This window comes from Punctularia strigosozonata (genome assembly GCF_000264995.1).
Source record: "Punctularia strigosozonata HHB-11173 SS5 unplaced genomic scaffold PUNSTscaffold_2, whole genome shotgun sequence".
Taxonomy (NCBI): Eukaryota; Fungi; Basidiomycota; class Agaricomycetes; order Corticiales; family Punctulariaceae; genus Punctularia; species Punctularia strigosozonata.
In genome coordinates, this window is record NW_006767434.1 from 391,974 (window position 1) to 411,162 (window position 19,189).

The window sequence follows — 19,189 nt, forward strand, 5'->3', positions numbered from 1 at the left end:
CGCTTTAGCCCCAGAGCTATGTAACCAATGAAGGTATCTCGACCGAGTAGGGTTTCGCACAGCACGCGGAAACGGCATGCATGATCATGAGGGTTCGCGCACCTAAAGCCGTTCCACTGAGTGTGCTCGCTCTCCTCCCCCGTTCCCTCTGACTATCGCCACCATCGACGCACATCTACTCAACAGCTAGAACTCTTGGTACACACTTAGATCGTCATGGCTGTTCGTAAAAAGAAAGGCAATAAGTTCAGGCTCAGGCCTCCCCCCGATAACGCTCCGGATGAGGGCGCTTCTTCCCTGCCCTTGGATCCCGCAACAGGAACGGTATCCGCGATGGTGAGGACGCCTCTCCGGGACTGCGCAGGAGCTGGCAATACATCTAACGCTGGATCTTGGACAGGATATCGACGAACCGCAGCCCGCCGAAAACTCTCAACCACACCAGCAGACCAACGACATCGGCTCGCCTCGGGACAATCTAACTGTACAGTTGCATCATTGTGGCGAGCAGAGTCACTGCCTAATGTCCGTAACACACAGAAACACTCAGGTCGCGCAATCGCAGAAGCCGGAGGATATCGATCATCGGAGCAGACCGTCGCGCGGCGAGCCATTGATGAGGCCAAGAAAGAAATCGCCACCATGCAATCTGATACACTGGTGGAACGAGGCGCCGCGGCAGTCGACGAACGGAAAGACCTGGCGCAAGGGCTGGCCTCGTCACGAAAGCAATGGGAACCGTTGTTCAGGCGTCTTAAGCAGTTCACAGAACTTGTCGACAAGATTGCCGAGGTGATCATTCGTGGTTCGGATTTTTCGTGATTCCGAACTCATGTTGGTCGCGGTGATAGATTCATCCCTATGCAAACATGGCGTGGAATGTTCTCTCAATCGTGCAGAAGGCAAGTCACGCATACTAGTCCGACGCGTGTCTCCTGACGAATCCCACCTTTAGACCATCATCGGGCAGGTCAAACTCGACCAATCCATCCACGACCTCCTCGACACCCTCGAGAACGTATACGACTTCATGAATCAGGCTCAGCCTCTGGACAGCGTCAAATCCGCGGCGAAGCTGCTCACGGCACTCGCTCAGCAGACGACCGAATGCGGCTGGTTCGTACACGACTATGCGAAAAACAAGGATTTCTGTGCGTTCCGGATCCCTTGCACATCGTCCTCGCCGTGTCCGTAACCTTGATTACAGTACCACGAATGGCTTCGAATGCCTTGAAGAAACTCGTCCATCCAGCCCAAGCGGCGCCAGCGATGGTGAAGGAATACCGAGCCAAGTTCGCAGAGCTCAAGTCGCAGCTCCTCGACGGATCCTCGATAAGAACAGCCATCGCCGTTGGGAACGTCGATCTCGTCGTTCACAGGGTCTTGGACGCCGTCGAAGAGATCGGTAAGGAACCCTTCTGCTTGTCCTTCGCCGCGTTGACCATCGATTATCATCAGCCGCGGACGTCAAGATGCAGCGGTTGGAAGAAGCCTGCGCCAGAGGTTCTCGGTTTAACAGCGATAAGAGATGCCTTCCAGGGACCCGTCGGAAAATTCTTCAGATTATAGCCGACTGGATCAACGATCCGCTCGACGCTCGTCGCGTGTTCCTGCTCTATGGGCCGGCGGGGTCGGGTAAGTCGGCGATCGCTCATACCATAGCAGCTATATTCTACGACATGCTTCGCTTGGGATCCTCGTATTGCTTTGACAGGTCCAACGTCGAACTTACTCACGCTACTCCCGTTTTCCCTACTATCGCCCGCGACCTATCCGAGCGTGAGCCTCAGATCCGATTCCAACTTTCGCGTGTCATTGCCCAGGACTCCGCCCTCGCCACATCGAACGATCTTCGCACACAATTCCGGCGCTTCATCGTGGAGCCTGCATCGCAGCTCGCTATCTCTGGGCCGATCGTCATCGTCATCGACGCCCTTGACGAATGTGACTCCAACACACGAAGCACTCTGTTATCAATCTTGCAAAGTGCGGACGAAGGGGATGCGCTCCCCTCCAATTTTCGCATCCTCGTCACTTGTAGGCCAGAGCCTGATATCATGGACGTCCGGGATCCGCGCCTTGTTCGCGCTCAATCAATGAACGACGTACTGGGGGGGACCGCCAACGAGGAAGACATACAGCTGTATGTTCGTGGGCAGCTTTCGTCCCTCTCGAGAGCGCATGATGTCGAGGCCATGTGTACCCAACTCGTCCGCTCCGCCGAAGGACTCTTTCAGTGGGCTGCTACAGCGTGTCGTTTCGTGGTCGCGAAGACTCCGCCATTGACCATCAAACAAAGAATGGCACTTGTTGTACCATCCGATAACAAACGCACGGCTAATGGCCAACTTGATACGCTGTACTTGGAAGTCCTTCGTACCACCTTCTCTTCCACGCACCCCGAGGTCATGGAGAATTTCCATCGGGTGATGAGTCTCCTCATGACGGCGGTCGAACCGCTGTCCATCTCGGCATTGCAGGATATCGTTAGTGGACAGCCAGATCTTGATCCTGATATGCTGGAAGGGGTACTTGCGGGCATGGGATCGCTCCTGTCTGGAACCGATCGCTTGGACGTCGTCGTGCGCCCTCTGCATACGTCGTTTCGAGACTTCATTCTAGATCCCAAACGCAGCCACGAATTTGTCGTCAAGCCAGGGAAGGAGGAGCATCTACAATTCGCGCGCGGGACCCTACGTCTTCTGTTGAGCGAGCAGTTGCACATCAACATGTGCGGACTCGAGACGTCATATCGTCTCAACACGTACTATCTCGATTTAGACGATCGTGTACGGAAAATGATCACGTCGAGCTTGGTTTATTCCACTCGCTACTGGGCTGATCATCTTGAGAAGACTCGATACGGCTCTTGCCTGCTGCAAATGGCGGAACAACTGCTGAAAGTCAAGTTCCTGTTCTGGCTCGAGCTCCTGAGTCTTCTAGGATCTGTTTCCACCTGCGCGTCGGCACTCCTAAAGCTCAAGGAGTGGATTCCAAAGGTGTGTCTTTTGCATGCATATGTGTCTTGTGCGGTTCACATACATGTTCTGCCCTTAGAACACCGCGGAAAGACTGGAAACGGTCTCAATCATTGAGGACTTCCTCAAGTTCATCCGGGCTTTCGGGGTAGTGATCGGGTCTTCTGCTCCCCACATTTATCTCTCAGCCATACCTTTTGCACCGACGAGGTCACAAGTGCGCCAGCTGTACGAATCGAAGCTCCCCAGAACAGCTACGGTGGTGTGCGGTGGACCGTCGGAATGGCCCGCCTTCGAATGCACCATGGACTGCGATGGCGGCGTCCTCTGTGCGGAATTCTCGAACGATGGAAAACACATCTTCTTTGTCTCGCGCGGATCGTTTTGGTGCACTATACATGTTCGGGATGCGGCGACTGGACAGCCGGCCCGTCGACCTGTGCGCTGTGATACATATAGTGATGTGTGGTCTGCCGCCTTCTCCTCAGAGCGAGACCTCATAGTGGTGGGGTTGCAGGACAGCATGATTCAGGTTTGGAATACCAAAGCAGGGCAGCATATTCGCACGCTCAGAGGGCATACGGATTGGGTTCAATCGGTCGCTTTCTCTCCTGATGGCAAATGGATTGTGTCGGGCTCGGATGACAACACGGTCTGTATTTGGGATATGCAATCTGAGAAGCTTGTCCATCCACCACTCAAGGGACATATGGACTCGGTCCATTCCGTTGCTTTCTCACCTGACTCCAACTGGGTGGTCTCACGTTCAACAGATGGAATGATTTGCTTATGGGATACCACAACGGGAACACTTGTGCACGAGCCATTGCGCGGCCATCCATCCTATCCATCCTCTGTTGCATTCTCGCAGGATGGAAAATGGATTGCTTCGGGCGACCAGACCGTGCAGCTGTGGGATGCCAACTCCGGCCAGCCTATCGGGTCCCCTCTTCAGGGCCACACTAGCGGTGTCACAGCATTGGCGATCTCCCCGAACGGCAAGTTCGTTGTATCCGGTTCTGTAGACGGTGTCGTTCATCTCTGGGACACCACAGAACAAGCACTTTGCACGACTTTGAATGGTCACATCAACGCGGTGAATTCTGTAGCGTTCTCGGGAGATGGCCAGTACATCGTCTCTGGATCATACGACAGGACTGTGCGTGTGTGGAACTCCTCAACCCGACGCACTGAGAAGGACATTGTCAGAATACACGCTGGCCTGGGAGGCGGTATGGCTGTTTCGCCGGATGGGCAGCGTATTGTCAATTGGCAGAAGAAAGACATTTATGTGTGGAATACCTCAACGGGAAATCCAGTTCAAGGCCATCACTGGCCGGAACACACCGCCGACTTACGCTACATTGCGTTCTTACCCGATGGACAGCACGTCTTGTCGTGGTCGGATGATGGCACAGTTCGCGTGTGGGAAGTCTCCACCGGTCAACAGATTCGCCATTTCACAGTTCCAACCTTGGTATCTGGTTGGTCAAACCCTGCGCATGCATCAATCTCTCAGGACGGGCGATATATCGCATTGTCCCGCTCAGAAGTGATTATACACCTATGGGACATCTCCACCGGGGAGCGTTCGCAGGAACCTCTCGATCACACTTCTCACGTCGCATCCCTTGCATTCTCACCAGATGGGAAGTGCATCGCATCGGGCGCACGGGATAACACAATACTCCTATGGGACGTCGAGACAGGTCAGATTGTATGCGCACCATCGGAGGGGCACACCGATTCGGTAAACTGCGTTGCCTTTTCGCCCGATGGCGCTTATCTCATGTCCGGTGACGAAGATGGCGTCATTCGGATCTGGGACTCTGCCACGGGACAGACGATCCGCGGTCCTTGGCGTGGCGAGGGCCGTTGGGTTAACTCCATCGCTTTCTCGCCAAACGGACGCTACGTGGCCTCGGGCGGAAAGGATTGTACAGTTCGCGTTTGGGACGCAATCACTGGGAAGCCAATCCGCGAGCCGTTTCGGGGTCACACAAGTTGGGTCCAGACAGTGGCATTTTCACCGGATGGCAAATGCATCATATCATGCAGCAACGACGACACGATCCGGTTCTGGGATGCCTCGATGGGGCAGGCTAACGATGTCGAGGGACTACGGGGTGCGTCACCTCAACGTTTCACTTGATCTCACTCACATTCGCTGTCCGGCGTAGTAGACGATTGCGTGTTCTCAACCCAAACGCAGTCCGCATCGTTCTCGCCGAACAAGGATCACGCTCTCGCCAACATTCAGCTTATTGTCCCTGGCGCTGAACAGATGTCACGGTTCAAAATCGAGGATTCGTTCACGCTGAAGGACGACGGCTGGCTCATGGGACCTGACAATCGGCGCCTGATCTGGATACCGCTACAGAACCGCGAAATGCTGTTCATGCCGCAAAACAGGCGGATCATGATACCTTGGGACGGAGTGACCACGCTTGACCTGAGCAGCTTTGCTCACGGCGAGAAGTGGGCCGAGTGCTACGAGGAGGGCACATCTTGAGTGAGCCGGCGAGTGGTTCGTTGGATATCGTGGAGTGGAGGTATCTTGTTGTTCACCTTTCAGGGCCGCCGAGTTCTCGAATATGGTTGACACGCATTGGTGACGCGCGGGGGTGGACAGACTTTGTGTTGAGCGCATATAGTGTCATTAGCTGGAGAGACAAGGCGATGACCACGGTCCTGGTCATTGAAATCCGGTAGTAAATACTTGTTGTACAGTACATTTGCTGATGTAGTCCTCGGGCCCAACGACGATCGTACATGCTCCCATGTTACCCGCCTTACCCACCAGCCACTACTGGCATATACGCGCCCGACTCGCGTCGACCCGTCCAATCGCGTCCTCGCCCCGAGAGGTTGCCTTCGCCTTGAGGTTGGTTTCGTCAGATGGGAAGTTGCGTTGGGAAAGGTGAGGTATCGCCGTTGATGAAGGCCTAGTCGGTGCGGAGCCGCACAAGGCATGCTTTGCTACCTCCGACTGTTTCGATTACTGTGCTTCGAGTAGGGCGGCGGCGCGGTGGTGAGATGAGTGTTCTCCTGCGCGAACACGGTCCCCCGGTGTAGGATGATAGGATCAATGAGAGGAGCAATGTTGCCGATAGAGTAGAATCAGGACGGTTAGACTAAGACGCGCCGACTTAACTTGTACGATACGCGATAACGTGACTCTATTCAGCTTTCTTTACGCTTCAGCATCGCATTATCTATTCTACGGCTCGAGACACAGGATCCATCATCAGTCCCCTGTTGGTCTCCTATAGCAAGTGCATACCGAAGCCGCGTACTTGGCTGACTCCGTGACGAAGCGCTTGATGACGGCTCTGGCAAAAGTCCGCGTGCGCGCAGTTCTGGTGTTGGTCTCATCTAGGATGGCGAACACGACTCAGATATGCAACGCGGCGTGACCGCCAAGCGAAACTCACCACCCGACTTACACCCTCCGCGAGTACATGCAATTGCCCTTGTAGTGCCGGGAAACTGCTCATCAGTACGCCGTTCGATCTTTGGCGAACGAGATCATTGCGCACCTGCACTGCTCCCGCCGTATCTCAACCTTCATCGAATACGTGACGGGCTGCGCCGGCGTTCCGCTGGCACCGATTTTGGAACCGATAGTCGCGTTGAACATTATGAGGTCCCGCAAGAGGTCATTCACCATGTTTCGTGCCTGCGCTGCATTCGGTCGGGTCGTGGACCCCGCAGGTGTGATGTAGGGTGTATAGGTCGGTTTGCGGGGTAAGGCGGGGTTTTCGTCATGAAGATGGATGAGTCATACAGAACAAGCGGCGTGCGCTACTGCTCGGAGGGAAACGAACGGTGTATAACGTACCAAGAAAGCGTTGACGGCGTGCGTGCAGCACGGACCGGAATGGCCGTTCTTGATGCACAGAGTCGCCAGTGGTCCCGGTCGAAGAGGTTTTCGCATGCCCGCGCCTCAGCACCTCGAGCGGCTGTTTACGGGCTGCTTGTGTATGAGGACACGAAGCAGCGGACGGGATGAACGCGAAGGAAAGCATCTCGGGCCCCACCCGTTGATATGCGTGCCTTAGCAGAGCGCACAGCGTTATTTGCGTATATCTGCTGGGCCTTCAGGTGAGGTAACGTCCCACTATCGTCCGACGCGAAACTGATGCAGGCCTTCATCGGCCTCTCTCAGACCTCTCGGGGGGCCATGACGCCGGAGACCCGCTGAGCGAGCAGTATACAGGCGGCGTTCGGGCAGTAGCGCCCGTAAACGACATCATGCAATTGAGCATGTCGATGGAATTCCGAGCTTGATGATTAGGGGTGGGCCAGGGCTTTTGCGAGTGGTCATATAGACGCCCTAGGGGCGCTGTTCCGGCGAGTCTCAGGCATGCGATAGAGGAGTCAGAGATGAAAAGCCAAGGAGATATAGAATCGTATTGCCAGGCGAGTGTAGATCTGCGAGTACGAAGGTGAGTAGGCTGCCGAAATGTGGAAGAACGTGAAGCGACGCGCGACGCTCTCTCTGCTACCGTCGCACCCCAACACTGTGCTACTCGGAATGGTTGAAAGTCAACCAATATTTTACCCACCGAAGTGGGTTGATCTCACCCAGAGCATGGGAGGTGCATCCCAGTCATGTGGATGAAGTGCGATGGATGGTTTTCATCCAGTGTATGTCCGATTTAAACCACACGTAGTGTACGAGCGTTCACCCATCAGGATCACCCATTCCATGGGCTGTGCGTATAGCCCACGTCTGGACACTGTACACTGGCCTCGCCGGTCGCACGGTTTGCCCAAATTGGAACCGATCGATCGCGATCGCGCCAGCGCCGCGCTCGCGCTCGTTCCCCGCGTTTGCCTGCGCTCTCGTCCCTTTCGCACTTACGGCCACTGTACAGGGCTCAGTTATGATTCAATGACTGTATTATCCACTCCGGAACTCTTTGTCTCGATACCACATCAAAGATCCTCGAAATATACATAACTGGAGCTCATTCAGCTCTCACAGCTGCAGTGCCTGCACGGGTTGCAGGCTGCTTGCCCGCAGCCCTCGTCGACGTTCGCTTGCGGCGTAAAGCAGCTTCCGGCGCCTGACCTTCGGAAGCCTCGGATTGAACTGCGGCCGCTGGCTGCGTCTTCTTGCGCTTCGTCGACGTTGCACGAGGCTTTGGCCGTTGTGCGACTGCTGCTGTATCGGAGGAGGAAGTGCGTGAAGCTGGAAGCTCGGTTGGAGGACGATTTTCACGGTCTTCGTCATGTTGGGCCTGTCTGGCCGAATCGTACTCGCTGTGACATAGAGCTTCAGTGCTTGACAAAAGATACAGTGTTCATGCTTACCGTCCCGGCGGGCAGATAGTGCCCTTGGTGCACCGCGCCGCCTTCGGGGACGACGCGGGGCAGGTAGATCGGCGTCGCCGGGTAGCGCCGCAGCGCTTCTTTGATGACGGCGGTCAGGTAGGGCAGTTTCCGGAGCGACGCCAGGTCGGGGAACGCGCCGGGATCGGGAAAGGCTGCGATGAGCTCGGCGCGGAGCGTGTCGTAGACGTGCGGGTGGCTCGCAAGCGCCCACATCAGCCTGGAGGAACGTCAACGGGCTACCTTGGCGCGCAAGCAGGGGAGTACGGACCACGACAGGGTGGTCCCGGTGGTGTCTGTGCCGCTGTTCGAGATAGCCCGTCGGTGCGTCGAATGCAAAACGGGCCGTGTAGGACTCACGCGATGATGTATGTGACACACTGCGTAAACAGGTCATCGATCAGCGCAAGGCACAACAAGGAAACTATGCGCACCATGGACACGAGCATCTCTTCGGACATACTCGTTCCGGTCACCGGGTCCGTAGAATCATACAAGTGGGCGATCATGTTGTAGCGCCCCTTCTCTTCGCCGCTTCCGCCACCTCCCTTCTCGTACTCCCTTATCAGGTTTTGACCAAACTAAGTGCAAGCCGCGTCATCAGACGAGAGAAAACCCAGGATCCCCGTGTGCTCGAGCGTACCTCCAACAGGCGCTCCTCCGCCTGGACGATGTTCCGCAACGAGTGCACGGGGACTTTTCGCAGCGCCGCGTACACCCACGGAGGAACCGACATCTTCATCGCGATCGCCGTCACGGCCAGGTCCATGTCGACCATAAACTGCGGGTTCTTGCCGGAGCTGCAAGCGGAGACAGAGACACGGTCAGGAGTCACCGATCCCGCGTACAGACGGAAACGCACGGCGACTCACGCAAGCGCGCCAAAGTCCCTCCCGAAGGCGGCCTCTCCCAATCTGCGTCGCGGAGATCGTCAGAGACGTTCATTCTAGTAGGGGAGGAGGGAGGGGAGGGGGGTGGAGAGAGAGAGAGAGAGAGGTTTACATGTCGAACGCGAAGTGGCGGTTGACGGGCCACATATCCAGCGCGCGGCCGCGGGATATGCTGTCGTCGAGCACGCCGAACAGCTTTTCGAGCGTCGTCACCAGGGGCTGCTCGAGCGATCGGAGGCTGTCGCTTGCGAAGAGCGGGTTGGTCAGGCGGCGCATCCGGCCATGGGCGGCGGGTTCTCTGTGTTCGCACGAAATCACGAAATCGCGCGTCAACAGCGTCGTCAAAAATCAGGTTTTCTTTTATATGTCGAGAGAGAGAAAAGGTCATATTCACGTCACGGATGTGATGTTCTGGAGGTCGTGCAGGCGGGCGCGAGTGACGCGCGCGTCCTTGCGATACTTGTGCGTCGTGTAGATCTCTTTCAGGTCTTTGGGACCGCGCACCGCGACGGCGTTCGGGCCTATGCGCACGATGGGGCCGTACTCCTGCGCAGAAGGATCAGCGGCACGAACGGCATTCGCACAGGTGTGGAAGCACACGCACGTTGAACGCTTCGTTGATCGCCGCCGCGCTTCGGGACTGTATGGCTACAGACGAAAAAAAAAAGAATCTGAGCGAGCGAAGAGGTCGTAACGTGCGAGTGAGTACGGTGTGCGTACTGTTCCAGATGAGCCAGATGTCCGTCAGGGCGGCGAGTTTGGACCCTGGTATCTTTCTCAACGGAGATAGAAAGAAGCGTCGGACGATCTGCGTCAGAGGAAGGTCAGCGACCTGCGGCGCGCCAGGAAGGATTCGTCGCGCTCGCTCACATGCGCCACCAGAAAGAACGTTCCGGCAGAACTTTGAACGTACCGTAGACCACAGTGTAGCAGACGTACCCAAAGCCCGCACAGCGCTGTAGGGACACATAGATCGCTGGGGAGTTGGCATGTCAGGTCGTCCGGGGGTTCATCTTGCAGCGGTGGGCACACCCGCTATAGACGCACACCCCATCTCCCGACCCATACTCTCTGAGCCTGCTCAGAGAGTGGCATGACTCTACCAAGGCCCGTGCCCTGGGCCATGGCGAGAGTGAGCCCATCGTTTGGCCATGGATGATGGCGGGAGTCAACAGTTAAATGAGAAGCTGTGCACGGGTTGCCGCTGCTGTGCAGCAAGCATTGGCACGACCCACTGGTACAGTGGGTGAAAATCACCCATGGACTTCGTCGACATTACTGTTCACTGGAACTGTGGATGATTGTATACAGCAAACCACAAAGTGGGTGATCCAAGGTAATCACCCATACGGCCTCAATCAACCACATATCGACCAGACCGTGGGTGAATGGTTGATATCCCCCTTCATGTGGGTGGTAGCAACCCATTCTAGGGCTCATAGTGCCAAGATGTACGCCAATCAAACTGAAGACTCGCGCTGGGCGATATGGGAACGAGGACGGACCCGAAGAATAGTTGATGGTCATCGTTAGCGTGAGTGCTCGAGTTTGCGTGAATCGATGACGGTCGTTCGCTCACCTGGTGTTGTGTCATGCAGTCGAGCACCGTACGTTGAACAGGTCAGATACCCCTCCTGCTCGGTCCAGCGCACCTCTGGAGTTCAAGAACGCGTCGACCGCACGCGCCGCCATCGAAGTGCCGTCCCCGACCAGCGGCCTCATCGACCGATCACCTTGGACAGGACGCCTCTGCTCTCCTTCACCCTAGTCATGCTCCACTACAACACTCTGTCCCGGACGCGATGCAGTCCATCTATGAGCATATGCGCTTCACCTTTCTGTCCGCCTCCGCCTCAACATCGGCGTCATGGCACCGTCACCGCCGTCATCACGCCTCCTTCTCGTCCGCCAATACCATATCGCCCTCAACGTAGTCCACCGGCACGGCGACCCGTCCTCTGGACACGAAGACGCTTCGCCCAAAGGCGCGCAGTCCAGTGATGACATCGAGCTCGGATATACTTACGATGGGCCTGAACACCGTGACCTTTGTGCCCACCCTCGAACCGGACAGACAGTTGTCGAGCGGAGTGGACGGGAGGCGGACGATACTGCTCATCAGGAGCAGCAATCGTATGCACGGCCGGTACGTGTTTCCTCTCTCGTCTCTACCCTCCGTACTCGCTCCACAGTCCACGGATGCTGACACTGGCATATATGCGTACCCTCCGTAGGCGGCCTCACGACGAACGCACTGGAGTGGCTCTACTTCGGCCGCTCTTCAGCATCACGGAAGATCGTATCCGCTCGCTCATTCGGGTCTTGAATATCCTGTGTGTGGCTCCCCGCAAGGCTGACCGAGGTGTGCACGTCTACATTATCTTCCATGCTCCTCTATCTTTACGTGCTCGCTCTAGTCATGGCATATTCCTATTGCGTGGGCCCTTCCCTCTTCTGATTTTTGCACACTTCCGTCACGATTGTCGCTGACGTGTACATGCTGCAGGTACTTTCCACCTCGACGCACTGCCTACCGATCCTCAACACCCCACCTCGAGACGACTTGCGTCATCATCAAATGCGCGAATTGCACGCTAACCGCTACTTGTTCATGGCTATGGTCGACGGCAGTGGAACGTGCCCCTCTTCTGCAAACCGGTGACCTCGTCAAGGGTTCGCATCGTCCTCATGCAAACATTCGATCCCGTCAGACTGACATCGAACCTCCGGTCGCAGCCGTCAAGAACGTACGCGACGAACGCAGCGCGGATTCTATCCAGGGCTCTATCGACGGCACAGGCGCATTCCGACGGTTGGTCTCGGTCCTTCTTCACCGTGTCCCCTCCTTTTTTTCTTCCTCAACTAACCCTCACCTCTCTAGGACCCGAGTCGCGCGGCATCATCGTATTGCCAGACGTCGTCTCCGTCTCCTGCTACCGATCCGAGCTACGGTCACCTCCGCGTACGGGCAGCGCTGGTGCGCCGAGAGCGCAAATGCTGGAATGCTCGACACCAGCGTGCTCTGCTCCTCGGGAAACAGTGGCCTCGCACTTCAAGATCGCGTGCATCGCGAAGACCCGAAAGGCCTACGGTCTAAGCCCGGGTTTCATACAACGTGCGACGTCTAGCAGTCGGAGTGGGAAGAGGCTCGTTAAGGGCTTCAAGGTCTTCGCCCTTTCGGTACTTTCAAGAGGTGGATCCGCGCTCGTCGGGGCAAAAGGCGAGGCGGCAACGGAAGAGCACTTTCCAAGCCGTGTGCGGACAGCATGCTCGTGAGGCTTAACGGATGGCGTAGGTGAGTATCCAGAGTAGCTCCATCTAGCGTTTCTGATCACATTTCTCGGTTCGTTTTGCTGTTCGGTCGCGTCGTTCTCCATAGCCGTTCATCTCGTGACGCAGCACTGGCAGCCGGCTTCATGCAGCAGGGCTCTCGTTCAAAAATCAAGGTGGTCCTCATAGAAGCCGGAGACCATTGACTATGTACCCCGTTATATACCTGAAGAGCACAACGGGTGTGTCCCCGCCTCCAGTTACTCCATCTACTAAAGTCGGTGCACTATTCGATAAGATCCAGGAGAAAGCTATTGATCGGCGTCACTCTTTAATACAGCACGCAAGTGATAGGATCCCTCACGCAAAAGCGACCACTGGGGGGAGACCGCCGACAACGTTGCAGCTGGGGGACAAGGTATGAGTAGCAGATGGCGGGTATGCCCCGGCCTCCCAGATGTCGGCGCCGTATGCGTGAAATCCTTAGTCCGATGCCAAGAGGAGATTGAAGGGGATGAATGATCGGACTGGTGTTCTGCGATGCAGAAGATATCATTACTCTCAAGCTTAGAGACTAGCGTATCATGTAGTATGTAATGGCAACTTGTCGAAGAACAAAGATCACGGTCCGCAAGTCCACGTCTCGTTGAACACATCACGACAAACGAGCGAGCTAGGACAAGACGTCTAACTAGGGCGCCTTCCAGACCGCAGGATCACAGTAACGGGGCATAACTATGGGCCCGAGACCTTCGCTTGCCGAAGTAGACGGCACCCAAAGTCCTCCTGAAGAACTTGTCTCACGCGAGACTGAGCGTAAACGTGTTCCGTGACAGCGGGTTGCGCTAGCTCTCGGTAACCGTAACGTCCAACGAATGCCTCCATGGCGCTGCTGGCCGCCATCGCGGTCGGTGCAACGTCAGACGTAGAGCAGACGGCGTTGAGCATCTTCCAGTTCGAGCGGCAGTTGGTGCGTGTAGCTGAGCGAGGTCCACCTGTTGGATTTGCACCGGAGCTTCTCGTGGACGAGCGCGGCGTCGGGATGCACGAGACTACGACCAACGGACGACGCCCCTGTTCTCGCCGATGCTTTTCCTCCACCACGACGGCGAACGACACTCCAAGTCCCACGTCCCACATCCATTTGCGCTAGACGCCGTGGAGGACAAGACCAGCCATGGTACGTGCCGTTGAACTTGTGCAACCGCGGATGGTGAAGCCGCTGCGGGCGATGACATGCCCCGCGTGCGCCTCGCGATGACATGGCCTTCGTCGTCGGTTGCGAAGACGGCTGCTGCTGTAGATCTGGAAGCCAACTGAAGCGATATACGAGCACCGTCGCCGGCGGTGAGATTATACAGGCGCGGAAGCGCGCAATTCGCTCTGGCGCAAAATTGGGGAAAAGAGGTGCCTGGAAATTCGGACACGAGGAGGGACTGCGGGTGACGCGTCTTCACCAACGAGGTCAATATAAAGTAATGAAGATGATCTGGGAATAGACGTACAATGTCAAGGGTTAAATATCTGTGTACCTCCTGGTCCATGTGCTCGCTTGCATGTGTAGCGAGTGGCAGCCAGGGTGAGCTCTGAAAGTGGTTCCGCTGCGACTTCGGAGATATACGTTCATATAAGAGCCAACATAACGAGCCGCACCGACAACACGCACCGACCGAGTTGTAGCTTCCACGTATGATGCGCCTATATGCACATAATCGTGAGTACGATACGACTTCGCAGATTTGAAGATCCTACGCACCTGAAATGCATACACGTACCCGTTTCCCTGTACTGGCGTCGCGAACTTGTGCCGATCGCAACGTCAGCGATGGTATGCGGCCTTCTCGAGCACGCGCTGCCGAATTTTCAGTCAAATACGAAGTGTCGGATTGTTCGCGAGTACTATGGCCGATGTGGTGAACAGAGACGAGTTGGTGTCCAGGAGCGAGATGGGAGTAGCGATTCCCCGCGATGCAGAGCGCGCTCTGGGGACGTGGTTGGTGTCGTGGTCTTGTCTGCCGGATGCGAGGGCATTTTTATCCTCTGGTACACATTAGAAACACGGCAGGTGGGCGCAATGACGAGCACGCACTGGTTTATCCAGCATCAGCTACGTTGTGACGTGTCCACACTTCGTAGAGCACGCGACATCGTTCAAACGCTGTTAGGATATAACAAGCCGTCTATCAGCCTCGATGTCCCCTTCTCCTGAGTAGCCGGAAGGACTCACCTTGTAAACGCTCGGGCGTGTACCATGCAAACGGGCGCGGCGTGGATGAGCATGCTCGTACATGTTGGCATCCACGCGATGCACTGCTACCGGCCGATTCGTTTCTGGAACTGGGATCGAGGGAGATCAGTGGTCCGATGGTAGTGGTGGGAGCTACAGGTTCGGTTGCGGAGCGGATCTTGGATAAGAGAGCCGCAGTTGGTTGGCTATGGACATCGTCGAAGAGCAAGACAGTAACGGCGAACACGATGCAGGTTGCAGCAGACGGAGCTGGTGGCGAAGCCGGTAGGAGGCAGACCTGCAGAGGTGCTTCGGCCGGTGTCGCAAGATGGCGACGGAAGGAGAAGGGCTGGAGAGGCTTCGGCCGAAGGCGCGTCTCTCTCTCGGCCACTCCGCGCCGGACCAGGGCCGCACGTCAAGATGTACGCATCGCAAGTCAGATCGAGGACTTGCGTCTCGCTGGAGGGGAACGGGGATGAATACGAGCAAGAGATATATGTCGATACTTGGTGCGAGTGTTTGGAATGTGCTGGTCGACTACGTTCGTTTGCTCACTCGGCCTCACCAGTCACCAGCTCATCCGGGCAATATCGAGTCTCCATCCCGCTTCCTGGGGTCCTCAATGGATTGCGCGTCTCTCATCCTGCGCTCCAGACTAGGAGTACACCAAGCAATGCGCCGACCTCAGGATCCCAACACCTCGGTCGCCTAGGCCGTCCCGACGAGCAACGTCGTCTGTCCCCTGATTTCACTCCACCGCGTCTCGCCTCCCTCTTCCATCACCATCGACGCTATGATCCGATACGACAAACTGCATCTGGTGAAGCAGGGCGTGCGCTAGCCGTGTACCTCATCCTCGCGCCCGCGCCTCATCCCTCCTCCAAGACTCTCCGCACCGGATATCCCCAAGACCGGAGCACCATCGCCACTGTCCCGCCTCCTCGTCCGCTCCAAGTTTCTTGTCGTCGTCAAATTGACCCATCGGAATGGTGACCGGCCCTCCGAAGACGAAGAAGCTCCGACCGACTGGGCCCAGTATAGCCGGAGATACGCGCTGCCCATGCGGGGCGATATCGTCACCTTCCCGCCGGATCTCCCTCAAGTCTACATGCCAATCCGAGAGTGGGCGAGTGTGCATGTTTACACGTCCAGTCCTGGTGAGCCTTTCATCTCTAATTTCCTCCCCCCCTCTCTCCCCGACTCGAAATTCACGCACGCTGACGAGCGCATATATGCACCCTTCCTGTAGCCTAACTCGCGGCAACGTACTTGGCCCTCTGTCCTCCAACATGAACCTGCCAATCAGCGGAAGTACCATAGCCGCTTGCTCGTCCAGGTCTCCGACGTTGCCGCGATCGTCCGAAGAACCACGATCAAGGTGCGCGGTTTTCCTCGTCCCTCTTTCCTTGCTGGTACACGCTCTTGGTGTATCTCGGCCATTTGCATCGGTTCAACATCATCTTCGATAACGACCTAACGCAGGACATGACCTACTCAGGACGTCATCAGCGGCGCCGGTGCACCCATAGCTTCGATTCGGCGATCCCTCTCCGTCCCCCTCCCGCTCTCTCTTCGTCGACACTCACACCCTACCCGTAGGATCTGAGTTTCGCATCATCTTCAAATCCTCCCTCGTTCTCCCTTGGTCTTTCATGGCTGGTCTGAGCAGGTGCTACTTCCACCAGTACGTTGAACGTGGCATCGAGGGGCACGGGACGAGCATGCTCCGTCGACGATGACCTTGTGAGTTTTGGCACCGCGAGTATCGATGCGATGGACCACGAGGGGCGCGGTCCAGCCCGAATCTGGAACGGCCGGGGGTCGGAACGGGAAGCGGGAGGGGATCGTGAACAGACTTCATGTCCTCGCTGGTCGACTCCTCGGGCAGAACGGGTGCCTGAACAATCCCTCCGGAGCGTGCCGCGTCACGTCGAAGTCAGGCTAAGGCAATTTATTCCCGCTACTGTGCGATACAGAACCGGGCATGCTGAAGATATCATGATCTTTCAACCTTAGCAACGGTACAACAGATATGATTGAACGGTGCACATGGGTTCATAGCCGTGCGTGAGCCCATTTATTGTTGAACATGTATCATAGTTTACACCTGTCCAACACGTCTGACTTGAGTACCTTTCAACCCGCACAGCTGGGTAAAGTACGAGGTACCCATTACGACAACGTTCGCAATACCTGAACGCAATGCCCTGTCGCATGCCAGACTTGACGCGAATGCGTCCGACGCCCGCAGTTGAAACGCGGCTTCAGTCACAGCAGATGCGTCCGCAGCCCGGCCGGCCGTCATCGGGCTTCTGCAGGGGGGTACGGCAGCGAGCCCGCATCGTACGCTAGATTGACCTGCGGAGTGGTGGACGGGAGTGGCTGGAACAACTTGCGTTGGGAGTGCTGTTGCTTCCATTCGCACAGCGCCCGCCATGCAAGGGTCCTTATCCTGTCGACGACGCCGGCGCCGTAGCTTCAAGAAGGCTCTTCCACCAGTTTACGCGCTGTTAACGAAGGCCAGCTAGCGTACGTTCTATGATAGAACCCCAAGTTGGTCTGCGTCGATAAAAGCCAATTTGAGGACCAGCGTGACGTGCCATGCAAGAGCGACACTCACCGTCCGGATTGTTTTCCTTCGACCAGGATGCATCTACCCTTGCATCATAATTAACGCCATCCGACAGGGTTGGTTGAACGTTCCGCACCCCTCCAACACATGCCCGTTTGCTTTGCACAGTTCGAGGATCGCAACTAGGGGAGGCAGCTGGCCTTCGTGGATATCAATGCCAAGGGTAAATCCGGCCGACTAGAGCACGCGCTGACACGGTCGGCTCGCTAATGAACAGGCCAGTAGGGTCTCGACGTATATGACGGTTCGAGAGAGTTGGAAGGACTGTCGCGTACATGTGTGAGCCTCCGTGAAGGCAATGCAGCTTCGGCAAAGTGACGCACATAGGTACTTTCTGTCGACAGTTCTGAATGTGGTACTCCGGCAAGAGTTGGTGTACTGGGCCTACGCCCTTCCCCGTGTATATTCATAAAATGGCCCGGGGGATCCGTGGATGGCACCGTCTGGTCTTCGGGGAAGAAATCGACATCGTCCTCTAAGTCATAATTACTCGGAGACCCTGTACAGGCTCCTCAATGAACTTGGACACGATCGAGCGACAGAACGAGGTGTACGCACAGATTTGCCCACTACCTCCGACAGCTCTGATTCCTGACTGCGCACGCTGTGGTGCGAAAAGAGCTTGTAACAGGCTACGCATGTCCTTCCATCTTTGCGCGTACCTAGATACACTCTTCGTCGGCTTCGATTATCCCTTATCCGAGTCAGCCCGTTGCGCGCAAAAGATCGATCTTGTGATCAACTGCGCAATGAACTGGTTCAGTCCGAGCTGGCACAGATGTTGGACCCTGAAGGCGCGGATAATCCGACGGCAGTAGAGGATGGCTGTATCGGCTTATATGGGCGGCTTTGATAGCAATCTTGGGCGTAGTTGATGATCACGCATGTATAGTATGCAACAGAACGAGGTAGCGGTGCAACCGGTGCAAGACCAAAGGCTGGTGTCTCGCGCGAATCGTCGACCGCGGGCTTCAACGTTTGACTGCTGCTACGACAAGCTGCAAAAGCCACGCGTCCGGAATGCGTCCAATTTCCCATCCCGATTGTTTTGCGCTGCATCGATAGCCAAATTCTACAACTCGGATCTTTGCAGCTCGGCTGGAACGCATTGTTGAGCTGCCATGCGCAAGATTCGGACGACGGACCTACGCTAAGGGCTACCCGAGGGGACCTGTGATGCACCTTAGTCAACTCCAATTGCTCGGGAAACACATTCGCTGTAACACTCTTTCCTTGAAGTATACTCATCAACATCATGCTGTGGCCAATTCAACCGTCCGCTCTTACGAACATCAGTAGATCCCCGCAGCGGCCCCGCTTTAGCTCTCAGAGCTATGTAACCAATGAAGGTATCTCGACTGAGTAGGGTTTCGCACAGCACGCTGAAACGGCATGCATGCTCATGAGGGCTCGCCCACCTAAAGCCGTTCCACTGAGTGTGCTCGCTCTCCTTCCCCGTTCCCTCTGACTATCGCCACCATCGACGCACATCTACTCAACAGCTGGAACACTTGGTACACACGTGAATCGTCATGGCTGTTCGTAAAAAGATAGGCGATGAGTTCAGGAAGCTCAGGTCTCCCCCCGATAACGCTCGGGATGAGGGCGCTTCCTCCCAGCCCCTGGATCTCGCAACAGGCACGATAGGCGCGATGGTGAGTACAACTCTCTGGGACTGTGCACACGCAGGGAGAGCATCTAACGCTGGATATTGGACCAGGATGTCGACGAACCGCAGGCGACCGGAACCTCTCAACCACACCAGCGGACTAACGACATCGGCTCGCCTCAGGATGATCTGACTGTACAGTTGCATCATTGTGGCAAGCAAAGTCACTGCCGTAATGTCCGTAAC

General features: G+C 56.2%; 6 protein-coding genes across 6 annotated transcripts; 3 read left to right on the top strand and 3 right to left on the bottom strand.

Moving 5' to 3' along the window:
* Window positions 1-1,472: 1,472 nt before the first annotated feature.
* PUNSTDRAFT_60497 (uncharacterized protein) lies at window positions 1,473-1,949 on the top strand (the record flags this gene model as incomplete). Its single annotated transcript, XM_007379740.1, has 1 exon — window positions 1,473-1,949. A coding segment is annotated over one exon (477 nt), but the record flags the coding sequence as incomplete, so codon positions are not given.
* Window positions 1,950-3,447: 1,498 nt separating this feature from the next.
* On the top strand, window positions 3,448-5,076 carry PUNSTDRAFT_15835 (WD40 repeat-like protein; the record flags this gene model as incomplete). Its single annotated transcript, XM_007379741.1, has 2 exons — window positions 3,448-4,143; window positions 4,258-5,076. Coding segments are annotated over 2 exons (1,515 nt in total), but the record flags the coding sequence as incomplete, so codon positions are not given.
* Window positions 5,077-7,951: 2,875 nt separating this feature from the next.
* Window positions 7,952-10,330, bottom strand: PUNSTDRAFT_130505 (cytochrome P450; the record flags this gene model as incomplete). Its single annotated transcript, XM_007379742.1, has 13 exons — window positions 7,952-8,224; window positions 8,298-8,535; window positions 8,587-8,619; window positions 8,676-8,695; window positions 8,750-8,896; window positions 8,959-9,115; window positions 9,188-9,229; window positions 9,318-9,503; window positions 9,600-9,751; window positions 9,810-9,853; window positions 9,926-10,013; window positions 10,119-10,181; window positions 10,253-10,330. The coding sequence occupies 13 exons, from the start codon at window positions 10,328-10,330 to the stop codon at window positions 7,952-7,954; spliced, it is 1,521 nt and encodes a 506-aa protein (XP_007379804.1).
* A 317-nt stretch (window positions 10,331-10,647) lies between these two features.
* Window positions 10,648-13,032, bottom strand: PUNSTDRAFT_49537 (uncharacterized protein). The gene is made up of 8 exons (XM_007379743.1): window positions 12,816-13,032; window positions 12,585-12,752; window positions 12,087-12,500; window positions 11,942-12,017; window positions 11,712-11,878; window positions 11,440-11,567; window positions 10,804-11,351; window positions 10,648-10,739 (listed from the first exon to the last, which is right to left on the bottom strand). The coding sequence occupies exon 7, from the start codon at window positions 11,322-11,324 to the stop codon at window positions 11,094-11,096; it is 231 nt and encodes a 76-aa protein (XP_007379805.1). The 5' UTR covers window positions 11,325-11,351; window positions 11,440-11,567; window positions 11,712-11,878; window positions 11,942-12,017; window positions 12,087-12,500; window positions 12,585-12,752; window positions 12,816-13,032; the 3' UTR covers window positions 10,648-10,739; window positions 10,804-11,093.
* PUNSTDRAFT_49539 (uncharacterized protein) lies at window positions 13,013-13,857 on the bottom strand. The gene has a single exon (XM_007379744.1). It carries the CDS (start codon window positions 13,421-13,423, stop codon window positions 13,211-13,213), a length of 213 nt encoding a protein of 70 aa, XP_007379806.1. The 5' UTR covers window positions 13,424-13,857; the 3' UTR covers window positions 13,013-13,210.
* Window positions 13,858-15,486: 1,629 nt separating this feature from the next.
* Window positions 15,487-17,493, top strand: PUNSTDRAFT_118183 (uncharacterized protein). Its single transcript, XM_007379745.1, has 3 exons — window positions 15,487-15,859; window positions 15,952-16,080; window positions 16,185-17,493. Exons 1-3 carry the CDS (start codon window positions 15,689-15,691, stop codon window positions 16,299-16,301), a joined length of 417 nt encoding a protein of 138 aa, XP_007379807.1. The 5' UTR covers window positions 15,487-15,688; the 3' UTR covers window positions 16,302-17,493.
* Window positions 17,494-19,189: the final 1,696 nt, after the last annotated feature.

What these genes read in the sequence shown, in the direction of transcription:
- PUNSTDRAFT_49537 (XM_007379743.1), bottom strand. Translation starts at nt 11,324, where the DNA reads ATGAGCAGTATCGTCCGCCTCCCGTCCACTCCGCTCGACAACTGTCTG.
- PUNSTDRAFT_49539 (XM_007379744.1), bottom strand. Translation starts at nt 13,423, where the DNA reads ATGCTCAACGCCGTCTGCTCTACGTCTGACGTTGCACCGACCGCGATG.
- PUNSTDRAFT_118183 (XM_007379745.1), top strand. Translation starts at nt 15,689, where the DNA reads ATGGTGACCGGCCCTCCGAAGACGAAGAAGCTCCGACCGACTGGGCCC. An exon ending in TGTTTACACGTCCAGTCCTG is followed by an intron (nt 15,860 to 15,951) that starts GTGAGCCTTTCA and finishes CCCTTCCTGTAG; the next exon opens with CCTAACTCGCGGCAACGTAC. An exon ending in TCCGAAGAACCACGATCAAG is followed by an intron (nt 16,081 to 16,184) that starts GTGCGCGGTTTT and finishes GACCTAACGCAG; the next exon opens with GACATGACCTACTCAGGACG.